General features: G+C 39.4%; 1 protein-coding gene across 18 annotated transcripts in view; it reads right to left on the bottom strand.

Moving 5' to 3' along the window:
- SEC31A (SEC31 homolog A, COPII coat complex component) overlaps positions 1–21156 on the bottom strand; it is a 76053-nt gene extending 54897 nt beyond the window's left edge. For 7 of the 18 annotated variants that reach the window (XM_010358931.2, XM_010358934.2, XM_030916135.1 and 4 more), the window contains exons 1-7: positions 20962–21134; positions 11312–11394; positions 10236–10359; positions 8244–8442; positions 5268–5363; positions 4171–4311; positions 1415–1557 (exon numbers count right to left, since the gene is read on the bottom strand). In XM_010358931.2, the coding sequence (XP_010357233.2) occupies positions 1415–1557; positions 4171–4311; positions 5268–5363; positions 8244–8442; positions 10236–10359; positions 11312–11390 (782 nt within the window). In that variant the 5' untranslated portion in view covers positions 11391–11394; positions 20962–21134. Of the gene's footprint in view, positions 1–1414; positions 1558–4170; positions 4312–5267; positions 5364–8243; positions 8443–8739; positions 8878–10235; positions 10360–11311; positions 11395–20655; positions 20942–20961 lie in introns of those variants that run through there. The other 11 variants (XM_010358937.2, XM_010358941.2, XM_010358939.2 and 8 more) reach the window with 6 other exon arrangements.
- Between the last annotated feature and the right edge of the window lie 1781 nt (positions 21157–22937).

The following is a 22937-nucleotide window of genomic DNA, read 5'->3' as shown; positions in this document are numbered from 1 at the left end:
TATTTCTGCCTAGGCTTTGGAGATTCACACATTGTTAACAGAAATACAATTAAATGCAAGAGCTTCAACACCAGACGCGTTGGCTCACACCTGTAATCCCAGCTACTCAGGAGACTGAGGCAGGAGAATCACTTGAACCTGGGAGGTGGAGGTTGCAGTGAGCTGAGATCATGCCACTGCACTTCAGCCTGGGCAACAGAGTGAGTGAGACTCCATCTCAAAAATAAGATAAAATTAAAAAAGAAAAACAAACCAAAAAAGAAATAAAAATAAAATAAATGCAATATTTTCAGAGGCAACTTAGTAACGTATATGCTATCTGATCATTACAAAGACATAGATGTTCAATATAGTACAGTGTATGACAGCGAAAAAGTGAAAACAAATGCCCAACAGACTATTTCACAATAAATTACAGACCACCTTTCAATGAGAAAATATGTAGATAAAAATTATTCTGTACACTTTGGGAGGCCAAGGCAGGAGGATTGTTTGAGGCCAGGAGTTCAAGACCAACCTGGGCAATATAACGACACTCTGTCTCTACCAAAAAATTTGAAAATTAGTCAGTTATGGTGGCGTGTGCCTGTAGTTCCAGGCATACTCATGAAGCTGAGGCAGGAGGATTACTTGAGCCCAGAGGCTCATGGCTTCAGTGAGCTATGGTGGCTCTATCCTGGGCAAATCAGCAAGACCCCATCTAAAAAGTATACTTATCATTTTCTGGAAATCAACTTCTTACCTCATTATATAGTATTCATGATTAACGAAAAAATTATCTAACTATATGCACAAATTATCCCAATTGTATAAAAATTATATTGGGATTATACATGCATACACACACACACACACACACACGTAACTTAGGTACGGTGAAATGTTTTACCTATGGAAGGGCATGAAATCTAACTGCACTAAGTCCTTACTTAATTCAGAAACTGTGACTTTAGGCAAAACAATGGATAACAAAACCAATTTTAGCATTGACTCAAAACTGATATAAACATTAAGTACCTATGGTAGCCAGGCACAGTGGCTCATGCCTGTAATCCCACCACTTTGGGAGGCAAAGGTGGGCGGATCACTTGAGGTCAGAAGTTCGAGACCAGCCTGGCCAACATGGTGAAACCCCATATCTACTAAAACTATAAAAATCAGCTGAGCGTAGTGGTGCATGCATGTAATCCCAGCTACTCAGGAGGCTCAGGCAGGAGAATCACTTGAATTTGGGAGGCAGAGGTTGCAGTGAACCGAGATCTTGCCACTGCACTCCAGCCTTAGTGACACAGCAAAACTCTGTCTAAAAAAAAAAAAAGTTCCTATGTCCTATGGTGTATTTCTGGTCACAAAAACATCACCAACATGTTCAGAAAATAAACAAATCAAGTTCTTTGGAATAGCAGCATGATACCTGGCATGGTTTTCCAGGACACGAAGTGGAGAGGAAGCAAATCGAAGATCCCACATCTGGATCACTGGTAACCGGTCATCCTCGGAGGCAAGGACCATCTGAGTAGCAATATCAGGATGCCATGCCAACCCAGAACAATGCATCTGCAGATAGTTAAGGTTCACATTTTATGAATCATATTACTTTATGAAAAACCAAACTAAAACAAGAAACATGCCTTTATTGAAACAAATAGTAAAAAAAATCAGCTTTGGCTTATTTTATTTATGATTTATTTATTGCCAGGCAGGCTGGAGTGCAGTAGCGCCATCTCAGCTCACTGCAAACCCCACCTCACCCAGGTTCAAGTGATCCTCCTGCCTCAGTCTCCCGAGTAGCTGGGATTACAGGTGCAAGTCACCATGCCAGCAAATTTTTGTATTTTTAGTGGTTATGAGGTTTTACCATGTTGGCCAGGCTGGTCTCGAACTCCTGACCTCAAATGATCCACCTACCTCGGCCTCCCAAAGTGCTGGGATTAGAGGCATGAGCCACCGTGCCTGGCCTTAGTTTATTTTAAAAAACAATACAAAACAAAATGTAAAACTACCACATTTTATTTTATTTTATTTTTTTAACTACCAAATTTTATTGAAGAGTCTTAAACAGTAATCTTAAAAGTAAGATATTTGAGTATTTTCTCAATTCATGCAGCTATTTGATACACACAAAACCATTCTGAGTCAGAATAACTGTATACCAAAAATGAGTTTTACTATCAAAACTATAAATATAAAGAAAACATTTCATTTTATTTATTTATTTTTTTGAGATGGAGTCTCGCTCTGTCACCCAGGCTGGAGTGCAGTGTGGCACGATCTCAGCTCACTGCCACCTCCACCTCCAACGTTCAAGCGATTCTCCCGCTTCAGCTTCCCCAGTAGCTGGAGTACAGGCACATACCACCATGCCTGGCTAATTTTTTGTATTTTAGTAGAGAAGGGGTTTAACCCTGTTGCCCAGGCTGGTCTTGAACTCCTGAGCTCAGGCAATTCGCCCACCTCGGCCTCCCAAAGTGCTAGGATTAAGCCACTGCGCCCGGCCAGTAGAGAAAACATTTTATACACATTTAAAATACTTTCAGAAAAATGGAAAAAAAAAAAAAAAAAGATAAAAGATTAACACATACAGGCTGGGCGTGGTGGCTCACGCCTGTAATCCTAGCACTTTGGGAGGCTGAGGCAGGCGGATCACCAGGTCAGGAGTTTGAGACCAGTCTGGCCAACATGGTGAAACACCATCTCTACTAAAAATACAAAAATTTGCCAGGTATGGTGGCGGACTCCTATAATCCCAGCTACTTGGGAGGCTGAGGCAGGAGAATTGCCTGAACCCAGGAGGCGGAGGTTGCAGTGCCAAGATTGCGCCACTGCACTCCAGACTGGGAGACAGAGTGAGACTCCATCTCAAAACAAAAAACAAAAAAAAAAAAACCAAAAAAACAAAACCCTTAAGAAAAAAGAAAAAAGATTAAGACACACATAAGACACAAAAAAACCCCACGCTTTTCCTCTATTTTATCAGAAAACTCAAGGCAAAATATCTTAAGCAAAAACTACCATTTAAATTTTCATATGGAATAAACTAACATTATTAGGAACTATCTGCAAGTTCAGATTCTATTAAATGTTTCACAAAATGACTAAAATGCTTCTGGTATGGTTTATTCCATTGACACTTCTGTTTTAAAACTCTCGATTCATTTGAAAACAATACTCTGAAGAAATGTTCTCCCAAATAGTTTTTTGTTGTTATTGTTGTTTTTAAATTACATACATATACTCTGACTTTTTGCAAACTTATTTTAGAAAATGTCAAACCATGCAATGTACTCATAAACAAAAAAAAGGCTCCAAATTATATCTAAATTATTTTATAGCACCTAATGACATAAAAAAATTAAGATACCTATAAGGTTCAGAATTTAATGTGCTCTATGGGAAGTGCTGGAAATATATTAGCTCATTTTAGCAGTACCCAATCAGAGGAAGAGATGAGGCCAAGAAGTCAAATATTACAAGTTCACAGTGATGAAGTTCCCAGCAGGAAAAATGTTTACATTCTAAGAAAAGCTAAAGATGAATTAAAAAGTTGCTGCAATGGCCAGGCACAGAGGCTCAGGCCTGTAATCCCACCACTTTGGGAGGCCGAGGCAGGCAGATCATGAGGTCAGGAGTTCGAGACCAGCCAGATCAACATGGTGAAACCCCGTCTCTACTAAAAATACAAAAATTAGCCGGGCGTGATTGCACGTGCCTGTAATCCCAGCTACTCGGGGAGGCTGGGGCAGGTGAATTGCTTGAACACGGGAGGCAGTGAGCCGAGATTGCACCACTGCACTCCAGCCTGGGCGACAGGGAGAGACTCCGTCTCAAGAAAAAAAAAAAAAAAGGTTGCTGCAATGTTTTAAAACAGCTAGCAAAGTAAAACAACCAGTATACCATGGAATAAGTTCCTTGATTAACCAATCTCTCTTCATCATTAATAATATCCAACATATTTATTGGATATGATTTTCCAATTTCCATAAAATCATAAAAATTTTATGATTTTCCCTTAGAGGAAAAAAAACAAACATCCATTCTAACATGACTGATTAACGAAAAAACAGGATTTGACTTCACAGAAATTTGATTTGCTGTCAACTCTGACAAACAACACAGGAATACCTACAGCAGAAATACAACATGTTCATCACAAGTCAATCACACACTTACTCTGTTACTATGGTCACTGACTTTGATGATTGGTTCATTTTTTCTAAGATCCCATACAGTGGCCCGGCCACTGGGACTGGCTGATGCTAAAATATGCTGAACTTGTCTGTTCCATGCAATGCAGCTGATATCTTCTGGCGGCTACAAGGAATAAACAGTTAATAAAAACTGTTTCTCTATTATAATCAAATTTAACTGCAAAATTGGATCCTTCACTTTGAAAAGTATATTACTTAAAAATCTGATCCATTTAACCCAAAATTTGCTTTATAGTCCTACATCTCTACATTCTCAACACGTACAATTATACGATTTAAAGTGCAGGTACATGCCATTTCAAGTGTATTATCTTGTTTAATAATATCTCATTCAATAAGAATTTTATTGAATTCCTGCTATAAACCAAGTACTGTTTACTTTGCAACTGCTGCAAGGTAGATCATGGACCACAAAGTAGATGTTGGTGACTATGACAGAAAACTAGGCAGGGCAAAATTACAGCCTAGACCATTAGCAAAATACCTTTATAAATGCTAGTACATATGCTATCATTACACTACCTCTCACATTGCCAAAATGTTAGAGCCAGTTACAATGGCTACTCAATTGGATAGCCTATACAACATAAAGAAGAACAGAAGATTGTTCTTACCAAACTTACTAGAAATACACAGGCAAAGGGCTTGAGGTATTTATTTTAAACCTTGCCTTCCATGGTCTTGCCTAAGCGTGTTTTAAGAAGGTTGGTTGTTGCTAAAACACAGAGCAGCTATCACACAAAGAACAAAAATAATTATACTATATCTACGACAATCATTAAGGATCTTTGTTCATTTTGTTTACTACTGTATGCCTAGTACCATGACCAGTGTCTACCAGGTGGGAGATACTAAATAAATATATACTCTTGAAGGACTTACTCATATTTTGAGAAAACATATTTATTAACACTTTACTGAAGAAAAATCAGTAACATCTAAACAATGATTTTAAACATATATGTTTTGTGTGAGAAGCCTTAAAAGTGAAATAAGTGGGCTTAGAAGAACTACTTTTGGCTTTTCTTATTACAACGATCAAAATCAGTATAAAAATACCTGTGTTTTGGCTCCTGGAGTCATTGGGGTTGCAAAATTATTTAGATCCCATATGTAGATTTCAGATTCATTAGCACCAGAAGCTACCAGATTAGTCTGTAAGAAGAAAACATAACTAAATAGCATTTATGCATAATTAAGAAAATTCAGAATAACTCAGTTCAGAGTTAGATACTAGATGTAGCATACACAATTTTTCTATTTAATTTAAAAAGTGAAAAACATACGCATGAATTTCTAAATTATGCATAATTCCTTCAAAATTTAAAGTTTTCTAGAAAAACATAAAATTCTACTTAACAAAGACAAAAGATGTCTACTGAGAACAAACTAATTTTAATGCAAGATATTATTTTAAAAATTATATGGATAAATTCTTTTTTTTTTTTTTTTTTTTTTTTTTGAGATGGAGTTCTGCTCTTGCTGCCCAGGCTGCAGTGCAATGGCGCAATCTCAGCTCATTGCAACCTCCGCCTGCCGGGTTCAAGCGATTCTCCTGCCTCAACTTCCCGAGTAGCTAGGATTACAGGCATGCGCCACTACTCCCAGTTAATTCTGTATTTTTAGTAAAGACGGGGTTTCTCATGTTGGTCAGGCTGGTCTCGAACTCCTGACCAGGTGATCTGCCTGCCTTAGCCTCCCAAAGTGCTGGGATTACAGGTGTAAGCCACCAAGCCTGGCCGGATAAATTCTTAATCAGTCTTGCAACCATGTGAGGATTACTGTTTATATCTTTGCATCTCTGGAAGGAGATTTAATTTACAAGATTAAAAAGGTAATCAATTATTGCTTTCATAAAAAGCTGAATCCTAAAACTGTGGTATCTTTCTCAGTATACTTCAAAGTCAGCTTCCAGAGCTGAATCAATATAGCCCTAGTAAAATCTCTTGTCATAATTCTTCTCATATTTCTAGTTCATATACACTCAATCTTGTTCCAGGTGGCAATATTTCTAGGTTTTCTCTGGTACAAACCTTAAGGGTCAAAAAGAACCTGAAATTGTAATACAAAGTACAGGAAGACAATGGGCTTCATATACTGACCTTCATCCACTACTATTTACTTTTACAAATTATTCTCTTATCAGCTGGCATATAACTAAAAAAAGAGAGAAATTCTATGGTAGTAGCTACCTATAACACAAAATACTTTATTAAAAATCATCAGCTGTTTCATACAATTAACAAAAGAGTTAGCTAAAGAGCAGATACCACAAACTATAGAAATGAAGGCCGGGCACAGTGGCTCAGGCCTGTAGTCACAGCACTTTGGGAGGCCAAGGCAGACAGACCACTTGAGCCCAGGAGTTCAGGACCAGCTTGACCAACACAGAAAAACACTGTCTCTACAAAAATTAGCCTGGTGTTATGGCTCATGCTTGTAGTCCCAGTTACTTGGGTGGCTGAGACAGGAGACTTGCTTGAATCCAGGAGGTCAAGACTGCAGTAAGCCATGAGCCACTGCAGTCCAGCCTGGGAGGGAGCAAGACCCTGTTTCAAAAAACATAAAACAACAACAAAAAAGAAATAAACAAGTTGGGTTTCTGTATTGCTATACCCTAAGGATCTATTTATAATGTAAGAAAAGGAACTATTTAAAATTTTCTTAATACTCATTTTTGGTTGTTATAATATAGTATCCTATTAACTCAAGGTCTTTTTTCCCCCCCCGCAGACAGGGTCTCTGTGTGTCACCCAGGCTGGAGTGCAGTGGTGCGATCATACCTCACTGCAGCATAGACCTCCTGGGCTAAAGCCATCCGCACGAGTAGCTAAGACTATAGGCGTATGCCACATGTTCTGCTAATTGTTTGCATTTTCTGCAGTGACAGGGTTTCACCATCCTGTGCAGGCTAAGATCTTTATTACGCTGTGGATTTATATAATTAACACCCAGTAACGTTTATGAAGGCAACAGTACAAAGAATCTTAATTGACTATTTGTTAAATCTGCATTATATTTAATTTTTCTTTTTTTCAGTTTTGCTCTTGTCACCCATGCTGGAGTGTAACGGCACGATCTCAACTCACTGCAATCTCTGCCTCCCTGGTTCAAGCAATTCTCCTGCCTCAGCCTCCAGAGTAGCTGGGATTACAGGCGCCTGCCACCATGCCCAGCTAATTTTTGTATTTTTAGTAGAGACGGGGTTTCACCACGTTGACCAGGCTGGTCTCGAACTCCTGACCTCGTGATCTGCCTGCCTTGGCCTCTCAAAGTGCTGGGATTACACAGGCGTAAGCCACCATGCCCGGCCATTACATTTAATTTCTAATTATTTGATAGAGTATTAATCTCTGTCATAAACACAAAATTTCTCAATTAATAAAACAGTGAATTAACCTGGACATCACAGCACCAGCCTAATGCTGAACTAGCATGAACTTTTAAAAGGCAAGGTTTCCAACCTATGGGGCTCCTAATGTTTATAAAATGTCTATTCGAATGGCATGATATCTTCAGACTTAATTAAACCTATCAGCCAGCCGGGCACGGTGGCCCACGTCTGTAATCCCAGCACTTTGGGAGGCCAAAGCAGGTGGATCACAAGGTCAAGAGACCATTCTGGCCAACATGGTGAAACCCTGTCTCTACTAAAAGTACAAAAATTAGCTGGGCGTGGTGGCACGCACCTGTAGTCCCAGCTACTCAGGAGGCTGAGGCAGGAGAATCACTTGAACCCAGGGGGCAGAGGCTGCAGTGAGCCGAAATCACGTCACTGCGCTCCAGCCTGGTGACAGAGCGAGACTCCATCTCAAAAAAAAAAAAAAACCTATCGGTCTGATCCTTTTCATGGAGGTAGTATTTTTAACCCTGATCTCAATTCTGAACCCACCATTCTTTAAACAAACACTTGTCAACCTGTATAGCCACACAGTTTTTCAACTTTCAGTTCCAAAACTGAGGCATAGATTCACATACTGATATCAAAAGAGCAGCACACAGTCTAAGAATTATGAATGAATGTCAAAGACTTACCTGGAAAATGTTCACATCCAAGGCTCTCACTGGGCCAGTATGCTTGTCATTCTGGGCAATCACAACTTCCTTGTCTCCAGCTATAATTTTAGAAGGATCATAGAGAATAATATTTCCATTTTCACCACCTGCAATCAGAACTCCAGAGACATCTCCTTTGGAATCCATTTTATAAGGCCCCCAAATCAACTTGTGGTATCTACAGGAGAAAATGAATAAAATAACTCATTCTTAAAGTCAAATAAATGTAGACAAAAAATGGAAATTATACATTTAATTTTTAATGTTTTCATAAACAGTCCAAATATATTACTTCCCCACCACTCCTGGTAATAACTATGTATGACTTTGGTGTAATAGTATTTCATTTTTTATTTATACTTATATTTGCATATTTGATTTTGTAATCCTTAAAGAGTAAAAACTCTTATAAGGTAGTGTAACAAAATATACTTGAGTTGTGTGTCAAAAAATATGAGCTTAAGAATGATTTTACCATTTAGAAACGGTGAGACCCTAAGTTTTAATCTTCTTAAATTGCCTCTGGTTCATTGTAAAATAGAGCTAATCAATCACTTCCCTTGAAAAGTAAAAACACTGTTCATTTGACTATAGAAGCGTCTCATGCTTTGACCTTTGTCTGAAAAAAAAAAAACAAGAGTCACTAACAAGTGGTCTGTTAAATAGTAAAGGTGTTAAAGGAGTCATGTGAAATTTTCTAAGAAAAAGAATGTATTCTAACAGTAGAAAAATGACATCAAGATTATATTATGACAAGTACCCCTACTATTGGAGAATAAAATATATGATCCAGAATGGAGATGAAATATGAAGGCAGAAACGTATACGATGATACAAATGGTAGTAAGCAGAAAAACTACTAGACAAAAGGTATCTGGGGTTCCCATCCCACTGTGACAGCTCTGAAGAATATGAGCAGTTCCGTGAAACTGCATGATTTGAGCTGTATTCTGTCAGCTAAAGAGCAATCTCTTTAAACCCTGCCAAGATACTGAGGCAATAAAGATTATTTTATTACTCAAATGAAGGCATCCTTTCTCTGCATTACAATAGGGCATAAGTACTTGAAAGTATGATCCAAATACCTAGTTATCTAGTGTATTAGAAATCATGTCAACAAAACTGTGAAATATATTTCTAAATATTGTAACAGAAGAAAATAAAAATAAGCTACCATTCAGAGATAATCACTACTAATACTTTATGACTACTTCTTTCCTAGTACATCTACCTTTTTGCAAACAGGCACAATAAAGGAGAAAGAAAAACGAACTCTATACAAAATTAGCCGGGTGTGGTGGCACGTGCCTGTAATCTCAGCTACTCAAGAGGCTGAGGCAGGAGAATCGCTAGAACCCAGGAGGCAGAGGTTGCAGTGAGCCAAGATTGCACCACTGCACTCCAGCCTGGGCAACAAGAGTGAAACTCCATCCCCCAAAAGAAAAAAAAAAAAAAACCCACACACATACACACACAAAACCCAGAAAAAAATGCTAGAAACTACAGCCTCTCCTTCCCACCTTGCATATAACAGCAATAAAAAAGTCAACGGAACATACTGGCCAGGCGTGGTTCCTCATGCCTATAATCCCAGCACTTTGGGAGGCTGAGATGGGTGGATTGCTTGAGGTCAGGAGTTCAAGACTAGCCCAGCCAGCATGGCAAAACCCTGTCACTACTAAAGATACAAGATTAGTTGGGCGGGGTTGTGCGCACCTGTAATCCCAGCTCTTTGGGAGGCTAAGGCACAAGAATTGCTTGAGCCCGGAAGGTGGAGGGTGCAGTGAGCCGAGATTATGCCACTGCACTCCAGCCTGAGCTACAAAGTGAGATTCTGTCTCAAAAAAGCAAAGGAAAAAAAAGTCAATAGGACATATAAACACTTTTACTTCCATAAAAATACACTCACATTAGGAATCAAGAACAATATATAATTAAATAATCACATGAATTTAAAGCTGAACCTCATACCTGTGAGAAGAGGAGAATGTGGCACAAGATTTCATGTCCAAGGATGGATCCGAAAGGTCTAATTCAAATATCTCAAGGGAAGCATTGGTACTAAATGTTGCATCCAATTGCTGAGCAGATGTTCCTATAGAAAATATATTTATGGTAACTATACACACAAAAATAAGACTCAGAGAAACCTTACAAAACCGAAGTTAAAAGCATGTTTTTCAATTCTCTTGCTCATAAATGCTGCACATATACCACTGAGCAGACGCTTAAATCACTATAGCAATGAGATTCTGGCACAGAATTAGGAGAGGATGTTCGTAAGAGTGGGTAGTGTAAATAATTTTTTAAGCCTGTAGATATTTAAAAATCTCTGTAAAAATGGTCCCATGATTGCGGATGGCCGCGGTGGCTCACGCCTGTAATCCCAGCACTTTGGGAGGCCGAGGCGGGCGGATCACGAGGTCAGGAGATCAAGACCATCCTGGCTAACACGGTGAAACCCCACCTGTACTAAAAAGTTAGCCAGGTGTGGTGGCGGACGCCTGTAGTCTCAGTTACTCGGGAGGCTGAGGCAGGAGAATGGCATGACCCAGGGAGGTGAAGGTTGCAGTGAGCAGAGATCATGCCATTGCACTCCAGCCTGGGTGAAAGAGCAAGACTTCATCTCAAAAAAAAAAAAAAAAAAAAAAAAAAAAAAAAAGTCCTGTGATTTACTATATCTGCTTATAGACATACATGATATAACTAATTCTTTTTATATAAAAATGCTAACATCAAAATTGCTCTTCGTTCATTCAAACTGATATTAACTGTGTTTTTTTTTTACATGCCATCTATTGTGCTTAATACTGGAGGAATAAAGATAAAATATAATTCCTGTGAAAGAAACTATTTTAGATGTAACACATCATGATCAAAATACTATGGGAACGCACAGGAAGAACACTGAACTTGGCTGAGAGAATGTCGGTAACTTGCCAGGGAGAGAGAAGCTTTCCAGAGAAGATAAAGATTAACCTGAATAAGCTAGACGCAGAAGAGAAGAAATTAGGTAACTCATACTATCTTCTCTCCTTTGAACTTACCTGTTGCTAGGTAAATGGGGTGATTCTGGGCAGGGCTCCATGCCTGCATGGCTGTACGATCTACTTCCTTTAACTTCATCCTGCTAAAAAGAATATTTTACAAAGAAATATATTTGAATGATTTGAATGTCTAACACAGAACACAGATATTTTACACAGAAACATACTGAACAAACCACTACAACATTAGTAATGCCCAAATGCAAATAAATCAACTTGGTTTAGGTGTCATTTGTTGGAAATATTAATTAGAAAGAAGACAAACTTGAGGCTGGGCGCGGTGGCTCATGCCTGTAATCCTAGCACTTTGGGAGGCCGAGGCGGGCAGATCACGAGATCAGGAGATCGAGACCATCCAGGCTAACATGGTGAAACCCTGTCTCTACTAAAAATACAAAAAATTAGCCAGTCGTGGTGGCGGGCACCTATAGTCCCAGCTACTCAGGAGGCTGAGGCAGGAGAATGGCATAACCTGGGAGGTGAAGCTTGCAGTGAGCTGAGATTGCGCCACTGCACGCCAACCTGGGCGAGACAGAGAGACTCCACTTTAAAAAAAAAAAAAAGAAGACAAACTTGATAAACTACTTTGAGACAAATACTGGTCTATTCTGTCTACAGATTATAGTTCTTCAGTTGAATCGGTCTAGAAAAATAGCCCACAAAAATAATGAGGTGGTACCTGAAGAATTAACTTTGCTACACATGTGTTTATCCAACAAGGATGGGTGACAAAACATTATGGGTAAGAGCAGCCAAAAAATAAACAAGGTACAACTTCCTGGAGTAGGATTACTCAATGATAAGAGCAGTTTAAAAAATTAATTCAAAATTAAAACAGAGAGAATACAGTAAGTCCACAGATTTTAAAGATAAAGTAGAAATTATTAGAAAACTGGTCACTTCAAGGTATAATCCCATATACCACTTGTTTACGTATTTTCTGTCATTAAAGTTACTTTGATGGGGTCAGGTGTGGTGGCTCATGCTTGCAATCCCAGCACTTTGGGAGGACAAGGCAGTTGGATCACTTGAGGTCAGGAGTTCGAGACCAGGTTGGCCAAAAGGGCAAAACCCCGTCTCTATTAAAAATACAAGAAAATTAGCCAAGTGTGGTGATGCATGCCTGTAATCCCAGCTATCTGGGAGGCTGAGGCAGAAGAATCACTTGAACCCAGATGGTGAAGGTTACATTGAGCCGAGATTATGCCACTGTACTCCAGCCTGGGTGACAGAGCAAGACTTGGTCTCAAAAAAAAAGTTACTTTGATGGAAAAATTAGAAAGGTATAGTATTATGCACTTTTTAAAGTTGTTATTTTTACATAAATACATTGAAATGGCACAGTACTCCACTGTAAGATGTACCATAATTACCTAGTCAAATACCAACAAACACCTAAGCTGTTTGTAGCTATTTTTACAAAAAATGCTGAAATAAATGGTCATCTGCACATGTTATTTCGTTAAAAACAAGGGACAGCTAAAAATTTCCAGAAGTAAAATTGCTAAGTTAAAAGGTTAATGCAATTTTAATTTTGATGAATATTACCAAGTTGTCCTCTATGGCAATTGTGCCTTTTCATACTACCAAGAGTAATATACGATTACTTCTTGCCCTGCAGCCTTACCAGAGTATACTGTCACACTTTGAGATTTTTTGCAACATTAAAAAATGAAAGGCCAGGTGCAGTGGCTCAGCCCTGTAATGCCAGCACTTTGGGAGGCCGAAGCAGGCCGATTGCTTGAGCCCAGGAGTTCAAGACCAGCTTGGAAAACATGGTGAAATCCCACCTCTACAAAAAATACAAAAATTAGCCGGGCATGGTGATGCACGCCTGTCCAGCTACTCAGAAGTTTGAGGAGGAAGGATCATTTGAGCCCGGAAAGTTGAGGCTGCAGTGAGTTGTGATCACGTCACTGCAATCCAGCCTGGGCGACAGAGTGAGACCATGACTCAAAAAAAAAAAAAAAAAAAAAAAAAGAAAAACAAAAAGAAAAATGTTAGCTCTGTATAGTAATATTATAAAGAATGTATAACATCTTTTTTTACATGAGTATGGGTCAACCATATTTCCTTTTCTGTCATCTCTTCTGTCTAGTCATGTATCATTTGACCATTTTTCTTTTCTTTTTTTGAGACGGAGTTTCTTTCTGTCATCCAGGCTGGAGCACAGTGGCGTGATCTCGCCTCACTGCAACCTCCGCCTCCAGGGTTCAAGCAATTCTGGTGTCTCAGCCTCCCAAGTAGCTGGGATTACAGGCACACATCACCACATCAGGCTAATTTTTTTGTATTTTTAGTAGAGATGGGGGTTTTACCATGTTGGCCAGGCTGGTCTCGAACTTCTGACCTCAGGTGAACCACCTTCCTTGGCCTCCCAGAGTGCTGGGATTACAGGGGTGAGCCACTGCAGCTGGCCATCATTTGACAATTTTTCTATTAAGTTGATAGACTATCTTTTTACTTTGTTTTTTTAAAAAAAAAAAAACTTCTTTTTACCTTTCATAGGATTTTGATTAAAATATATATATATATATGTTTTATCTTTTAGATTTACGTTCCTAGAAAAGTTGAGCACAAAGTACAAAAAAATGCTACACAGTTCCCAACCACATAACCTTTCTTACCATCAACATCACATCGCACATCATAAAGGTCTATTTGTTTCAATCCATGAACTAACATGAGCACATCATTATCACTGAAACTCCACAATTTATATGAGGGCTCACTCTAGGTGTTGTACATTCTATGGGTTTTGACAAACATATGACAACATGTATCTGTCATTATAGTATCACACAGAGTAGTTCCCTTGTCCTAAAATCCCCTGTGCCTGTTAATTCCTACTTTCCTATCAATGGAGCCTATATAGTAAATGTTTGTGAATTATTCTTGGGACCTAGAAAGAAGGGGTGCTCTCTGTTTTCAGGACCTAGAGCTCAATATCTATTAATTAAATCCTCTTTATTGATTTGTTTAGATATCCTATATCCTTATTTTTTTGTCTACTTGATCTGCCTTGGACCAAAACAGTGAATTAAGTCTCCTACTGCTAATATATTTATGTTTATTTCTCATGGTATCTCCTGAAACCTTTGTTTTACGAAAATTACTTTGTTATTTAATACAGTTATTTGGTGCACAATCATAATGTTCAAATTCACTGTCAAATGTACACTTTAGCTTTATGAATATCCTTCTTTGTCTGAAATAATGACTTTTGGTCTGAATTCCACCTTTTGTTTGCCTTTACATGTATACTTTTGTCCTTCAGAACTATGTCATCATTAGCTATACGGCAACAAAGAAACAAAAAAACAAAAAACAGATTTTATTGGTGATCTAATTTGAAAATCTTTTCAGTAGGTTAGCTAAGGACATTTAAAATGTATTGACATGACAGACATGGTTGGTCTTAGTTTTGTCATATTTTACTTTGGTTTAATATCTTTGGGTAATAATTTTTAAAAAGTCTTTCATCTTTTTTGTGCAATTACCATTTTTCTGATAATTAGGATGATGTATATTTTCATTATAATATGTGTTTGATTTTATCTTTTTAATTGTAATTTTAAATATTTTACTTAACACCATTAATCCTCTATTTCTTTACACAGAAACAGTAACTCTCTACTATGAACACTTATGAAATTAGCTTGTATAATCTTACTGCCTCTCCACACAACACAGTTACAATCAATAGCATTATCTTTCTCAGTGTTTACCTTTGAACTGCTTATACTTCTACTAACTGATTTGTCAGCTTTAAATGATGTCCTCTGACTCATAACCATTACAGATGTGGCAATTCACAAACTTATTCTACTTCCAATTTCTTTCCTCTTCTCTTTTTATTAGTCGTGTAACCAATCCCTATATTATTGGACATTTAATATTTACATTTTATTCTTTCTTCCTCATTCTCACTTTTGTTCCAGTCTCAGTCCTGCAGTTAAAAAGGATACTCAATGCTATCCAACAGGACTTTTTTGCCAGTTTCCTTACTTAGCTCCAGAGTCTATCCTCTAATATTTTCCTTAAGATTGCCTTAAACATATGCCCCGAGTCTTGTATCTGCAAATTGTTCATATTTGAAGGAGATTTTATAGAGGAAAAAATTAAGACATGGAAAGTTAGACAATCTGTACATGCTAGCAAGGGGGCAAGGGGCTAGAGCCAAGATTGGAACTCACAAGTTTAGCTCCAGAGTCCAAGTTCTTATTACTTCCAACAAGTTCAGATATTCAATTTTTATATTATAGAAGAAATATTAACATTTAGGAGAAACAGTAACCAAGAAACCAGCATGCATGATGAAATTGAAGAAATGCATTTTAGAAATTGTGTTAGGTTAGGGCAAAGTGAGATTAGGAGGCAGGATGTATCACATAGCTAAAAGTATGGTCTCTGAAGTTAATCCTCAATTTGACTACTGGCTCTGCCACTTATTAGCTATGATACTTTGGACACATTATTTAACCTCTCTGAGCCCCAGTTTCTACATTCCTAAAACAGGGAAAAGAGTGACAACCTCATGGGATGTTGTGAGGTTTACAGGGAAAAGAGTGACAACCTCATGGGATGTTGTGAGGTTCCAATGAGATCATATGTTTTATAATAGGGAACCAAACAAAGTGCTTAGCACATGGGTTAGTGCTTTTGATAGGCTTGCTATTTTTAAAGATTACTGCTATCATGAGATTAAACAAGAAAACTTCAGGGTTATTTGGGGGGAAAAATTCCAACTTTCTAAGATATAAAAAAGGCATTTATTTTCTTAACATGAATTTCCTCTTCTTCCTCTTTGCCAACTGTCTCATCTAATCTGTAGCAATAAATTCAAGTTCCAGTTCCTCCATGAAAACTGCCCTGATGATTCAATCCACATTGATCTAAATACTTACCACAAGTTTATATTTGTCAGTACTACAATTTAAGCATTTTATAGTAATATCATTCTATTTTAATCAACATTTGGTAACATTCTACTAGCACATATTGTTGACATATTTTCCGATTACTTTTTAACCAGTTGCCTTATGTGCTATCTTATCTCATCAATTAGACAAATAATGTCTTTTTTCAAAACTTTTACCCCTTTTTAGACTCAAAATTGCTTAGCACACTAGAAGATATGCAGAAAGTTCTGATTTATTTTAAAAGTTTACATTTAGGGGAAAACAAGTAGACTAATGAACTAGAACGACCAGTTTCAGATAAAACATTTACTCTTAAATTCTTAACTCTTTAAAGGATCATTTACTTTTTAAAAAATGAGAAAGTATTGTTAAGGGGGAAAAGGTTATAAGATGACTTCAGAATAATTTCTAAAAGTGAAATCAAAATAGCTGTATTAAAAAAAAAGGAATATAATAATAGTACTTCCAAGAGCTAAAGTATAAGGACTACCTAATTCATTAATGCTTGGTTAATGTGTAATATTGAAAAAGAAAGAGACACATTTATACGAACATAAAATGGTTAAATGGGAATTCAAAGCATTTACTAAAGTTTACTTCTTAGCCTTAGTACTCAGTGTTCCGCGAGAAGCAGTTCTGCTTATTAACCTGTACTGAATATAAGGTTTCAATACCATCTATTAAAAAAAAGAATCACTATACTACAATGGCCTAGAACTATATTATATGCCCTGAATCTAATTAAGAGTACCATAATCGTTCTACTTATTGCAATCATTCTCAAAATTACTAAGAATGCCATGAAAATATAGTTACATCTGGATATGAATATTTCCTTCTCTTAGAAATAATCATTCAGTTGTAAATGATTTTCTTAAAAATATGAAAAGTCTTTTTTTTTTTTTTGAGATGGAGTCTCACTCTGTCACCAAAGCTGGAGTGCAATGGCATGAAATTGGCTCACTGCAAACTCCGCCTCCCGGGTTCAAGTGATTCTCCTGCCTCAGCCTCCCGAGTACCTGGGATTATAGGCACACACCACCACCCCCAGCTAATTTATATATTTTTTAGTAGAGACAGAGTTGGTCAGGCTGGTCTCAAACTTCTGACCTCGTGATCAGCCCACCTCAGCCTCCCAAAGTGTTGGGATTACAGGAGTGAGCCACCACACCTGGCCAAAAAGGTATTTTTAAAAATGTATTTTAATTTTTTTTTTTTTTTTTTTGAGACAGGTTCTCACTATGTTGGCCAGGTTGGTCTTGAACTCTTGGCCTCAAGCAATCATCCTTCCTTAGCCTCCCAAAGTTCTAGGATTATGGGCATGAGCCATGGCGCTCAAAAACAGGAAAAGGTTTTAGAGTAAACCATACATACTTCCCAAGCAAGACTTACTTTAAAAGCCGTGTGTAATGTTTTTTCAATATTAAACGTGATTACAATTCATACTATGAATACTTGTTTCACTCAATACTATTTTAAACAGAACATAATCACTACAAAAATATAAAAAGAAGGCCGGGCACAGTGGCTCACGCCTGTAATCTCAGCACTTTGGGAGGCAGAGGCAGGAGGATCACCTGAGGTCAGGAGTTCGAAACCAGCCTGACCAAAGTGGCGAAACCCTGTCTCTACTAAAAATACAAAAAATTAGTCGGGCTTGGTGGCAGACGTCTGTAATCCCAGCTACTCCGGAGGTTGAGGCAGGAACCATGAACCTTCAAAAATACATCTATTGGCTGGGCGCAGTGGCTCATGCCTATAATCCCAGCACTTTGGGAGGCTAAGGTGGGGGGATCACTTGAGGCTGGAAGTTCGGGACCAGCCTGGCCAAGACCGCAAAACCCCATCTCTACTGAAAAATACAAAAATTAGCCGGGCGTGGTGGTGCGCACCTGTAATCCCAGCTACTCAGGAGAATGAGGCAGAAGAATCACTTGAACCTGGGAGGCAGAGGTTGCAGTGAGTCAGAGGTTGCAGTGAGCCTGGGAGACAGAGCTAGACTCCGTCTCAAAAAATAAATAAATAAAAAAATACATATGGCCGGGCACAGTGGCTCCCGCCTGTAATCCCAGCTCTTTGGGAGGCCGAGGCAGGCGGATCACGAGGTCAGGAGTTCGAGACCAGCCTCATCAACATGGTGAAACTCTGTTTCTACTAAAAAATACACAAATTAGCCGGGCGTGGTGGCGCATGCCTGTAATCCCAGCTATTCAGGAGACTGAGGGAGGAGAATCGCTTGAACCCAGGAGGCGGAGTTTGCAGTGAGCGGAGATCGGGCCATTGCACTCCAGCCTGGGAGACAGAGCAAGACTCTGTCTCAGAAAAAAAAAAAAAGGTTTATTGAGGAATATTTATATTCCAGACTAGAACTCTTATTTTTCATGCAACTTTCTCTCGATAATTGCATTCAATTAGGTGGAAACTTTTTTCTTTCTCCTCATTTTCAAAATGTAAATTTCCTGAAGCAATACTAAAACCCAACGGCACTATTCTTTGAAAAGTACCAACCTTACAATGCTATATAGAGCTGACCCATACCTCAGAAAGCAAGTAAAAAGTTAAAGAGGTAATAATAGAATTGGAACTTTGATTCCCAAACCAGGTATACAATCCCTAGTTGGCATTGTTTTTAGTAAAAATCCATTTTCTGTGGGCAAAATATCTCAATACGGATAGAAACAATTGTTTAGAGGATTTATTATTTTCAATGTCCTAGGTTCATTTCACTCAACCCAAACCAAATCAAAGGAGAAAGTAACTGTGCACTGGTTACTGAACTAATTGGTGTCATATTAATCTTCAGTATAATAAAACTTTTAGCTGAAATTAACCTAATGACATTTCTAAAAACAATGTAATCAATGTAAATCAATCTAGTAATATCCCCTTACAGGAGTTTTTAACTTGTAAACTTCATAATATTATGTACACAGAAAATCCTACATGTCACTTGAGAGCAGGAGCTTGAGTCCAGCCTGGGGAACGCAGTGAGACCCCCATCTCTATAAAAAATAAGAGATTAACTGGGCGTGCGCCATGTGCATATTCCCAGCTACTTCTGAGGCTGAGGAGGGAGGACCTCTTGAGTCCAAGAGTTCAAGGTTATAGTGAGCTATGACTGCACCACCGCACTCCAGTCTGGGCAACAAAGAGTGACCCTGTCTCAGAAAAAAAAGTAAAATTAAAAAAAAAAGAAAATCCTACGTATGTATATGTGCATTCTTCCAATGCTTTCATTAGATTCCCATAAGACAGTGAAATCCCCCCCAAATTGTGAATCATTGCTCTTCACATTTATAAATTTATTTCTATTCCCATGTTATTAGTTTCAATAATTTGCCTATGTAAAATTAAGCAATATTATTCTAAATCCACCTTAAATTTCAAATTTCACAAATAACCGTGGACGTATGTAAGATAAAATCACTACAAAACTACAAAAACACCACGAGTTATCCAAAAGTTCTTGGAGTCTACAAACCTCTCCCTGAGCTATAACTAAGAAATAGTGAGAAACAAGAAGCACAGAAGAACCACTAAAAAAGGAGAGTAGGCTGGGCGTGGTGGCTCATGCCTGTAATCCCAGCACTTTGGGAGGCCAATGCGGGCGGATCACTTGAGGTCAGGAGTGCGAGATCAGCCTGACCAACATGGTGAAACCCAGTCTCTACTAAAAACAAAAAAAGTGGACAGGCGTGGTGGCGGGCGCCTGTAATACCAGCTACTCAGGAGGCTGAGGCAGGAGAATCACTCGAACCCGGGAGACGGAGGTTGCAGTGAGCTGAGATCGCGCCACTGCACTCCAGCCTGGGTGACTACGTCGCAAAAAAAAAAAAAAAAAAAAAAAAAAAAGAGTAAGCTTTTGCCAACCCTTGAATAACTGGAGGTACAGAAAACGCTGGACACTATAACAAGAACACACCTTTATCGATTAAATGCAGTTATAACTGCCCACAAAGACAACCAAATTTCAGTTTTCCATAGTTAGAAAAAAATAGGAGAAAGGATTTGTCACAGACTATCAGGTCACTGCAACTTCAAAAAGCCCTACGTAAAATTAGTTCCTTAAGCGCAAGGAAAATTTTATAATGCCCACAAGTTCTGGCAATATTTTGGTTTATTTTACAACAGCCTCGTAATTAAACAACTTATTAGCAAAAACATGTAACACTTAATGAGACTGCCCTCACAGTACAGGCTGCGCCTGGCTACCACTGTCCTTAAAATAATCCAATCCTAGTAACAGTAGACGTCAGTTCAAACCTATGAACCTTTAACTATAAATCTGGCAACAGTTCAAGTACAAACAAAAAAAAACCCTAACCAAACTAAAGTCAACCAAAGTAATCCTGAGATTTTTTTCCTTTCCTCACCCTCGGGGACCGCACCTCTTTGTGCACAAGGGTCTGAAAGTCTCCTAACCTCAAACTCCAGTTACCAGCCCGGCTACGACTCCCCGGCAAGACACCGTCGCCAGCCTCGGGTGGCTTTTGCTCAGCAGTGGAGAGGTCGGCGGATGCGGACGGGCGCGATCACTGAAGGAGTCCAGACGCCAGGCGTTGTTCCGCCGGGCCCGACACCAAGACTGGGGGCGCGCCGTCACCAGAGACTGGGCCTCAGGCTGGCGCGGGGCAGCGGAGACCCAGGCTGCGGTCCCAGTTTTGGCCTGGGCTCTACCTCAAGGCTTAAGGACGGGCGAAGAGGACAAAAAGCAACGGGTGGACGCACCTGGCAAGGACCTTGGGCAGCGGGATCCTGCGTTAGTGCAGCGCCCGTCGGAGTCTCCCAGCATTCGCCGCCGCCCCTCCTCCCGGGCCAGGGCCACCTCCACGTTCCGTTCCAACGTGGCAGCCGCAGCCGCAGCCACGCCCTGCCGCCCAACACTTCCGGGAACGACATCTCTCCCCGCCCACCCCGACGCACGGCCCCCCACGGCACTTCCGGGACCGGCGGTAGGCTGGGGTGCAGGGTATGGCTCTGCGGGTTGGGCGCGCTCTGCGGTCATCGCGCCCGCGCGAATGTAGAAACCCTTGTCTGAGGGGCGGCGCGCAGAATGCGGATGCGGTAGCCAGGACTAGCGGGTAAAGGACTAGTGCAGAGGGTGTCTCCGTCCGGCCGAATAACCGCCGTGGTCCGCAGGAACGCCACGTAGCACTAGTCCTGTGAGGCGTCTGCAGCCCCTGGCGACACTGCCCGAGCCAAACCACGTGGAAAATTGGGCTGCAAGAGCTTTATTGTAATTTGTGACTGAGTTCTTAAAATTACCCACTTGATAACACATTCTGGCATTTTGAGAACTTACACAAAGCGAAACTATCTGGGCATACCCAAAGGCTATTGTGGACAAAGAGGCATAGATGGGGTGTTATCAATTAGTACCCTTTCATACTTGTTACTATCCCATGGTATTGAGACCCGGTAGCACTCGCCTTCCGCTGTTACCTTACTAGTTTCCCCAGAGCCTCAAATCTAATGAGATGCATTGCCTGGGTGTACTTTTAGTTTAGGGAGGAATTATTTTACAGCGAGGTAAAGCCAAAGGAAAATCACTTGCTAAACTACCAGAAACTGGATTCAACCCAGGCCTCCTAACTTCTAGACAAGTTCTTTTCTCATTACACCTAGCATTCAAGCCAACTCTTGCACTTTGGGTGGCTAAAGCAGGATCCTGCCTCTTGAACAGCAGCAGTGTCAACATTCCCAGTCAGCTACATCTTCTGCAACATTCCATCTGATGCTTGCAGCTTCATAAGATAGCTTAACATTAATTCACGCCAACTTCTGAAATAACGAACCCAGCTTTTACTGGTAGTAATATATTTTCTTTCAGTCTTCTAATTACCATTTTCTTTCAACGCAGTAACTAAGGTTATCACTTTGGCCTGAATGCTAGTCAAACTGATTGGGATTTGTTTTTGATTAGTCTTCAATCCAAACAAGTAAATGCTCCATTTCAACCGCAAGCAGCTTTCTGTTCCTAGTGCAACTAAAACTGAAAGACGTTGAAGCAAGTTTACCTTTTTACATTTATCAGACTTTTTCAATAGGCCTGTATTACAGCTTCATGCAGGTCTGGGTCTCAACCTATCTTTGCTTTGCTGTCACCACTTTCAAATCTTCTAATCACATCCAATTTCACTTCCAGCATTATCACTTTTCTTTGCTGCCCTGTCCTTTGTTGACTAATTACCTATTTTGATTATCCATTTCTGTAAATGGTCAGAAGTTTAATCTCTGGGGTCACGGAGGCAACACTACTATGCACTTTGTGCTTTGCTATCTGTGCATGAACTGATGATCAGTAACAAATCACCAACAAACTTTTAAAGAACGTAACTGGCCACTGATCATGATGCACACCTTTTTTTGGCGGAGGTGGGGGGCACAACGATTTGTGGACTAAAGAGCTAGCAGCAAAATTTATGCAAGTTTTCTCAGTACTGTGGTAATGGAATTATTAACCACAATGTTGGACTGGTTTTATTTAACTTAATTGTGGTAACTGGTATTTACATATTGGAACTGTGCAAAGCAAGGACTGCCTGTATCTAAAAAAAAAACTCTAGTTCACAAAACAGTTGTAATCCAATTTTGTTAACTACTATCCAAGCCTAATCCTGAATCAAATAAAAACTGAATTGCTCATCAGAAGAATGTTTGGAGAGAATTTAATGACGAATTCTTCAAATTAGGATTTCATGGCA

This window comes from Rhinopithecus roxellana, chromosome 2 (genome assembly GCF_007565055.1).
Source record: "Rhinopithecus roxellana isolate Shanxi Qingling chromosome 2, ASM756505v1, whole genome shotgun sequence".
Classification (NCBI taxonomy): domain Eukaryota; kingdom Metazoa; phylum Chordata; class Mammalia; order Primates; family Cercopithecidae; genus Rhinopithecus; species Rhinopithecus roxellana.
This window is presented reverse-complemented; position numbering and strand designations above follow the sequence as displayed.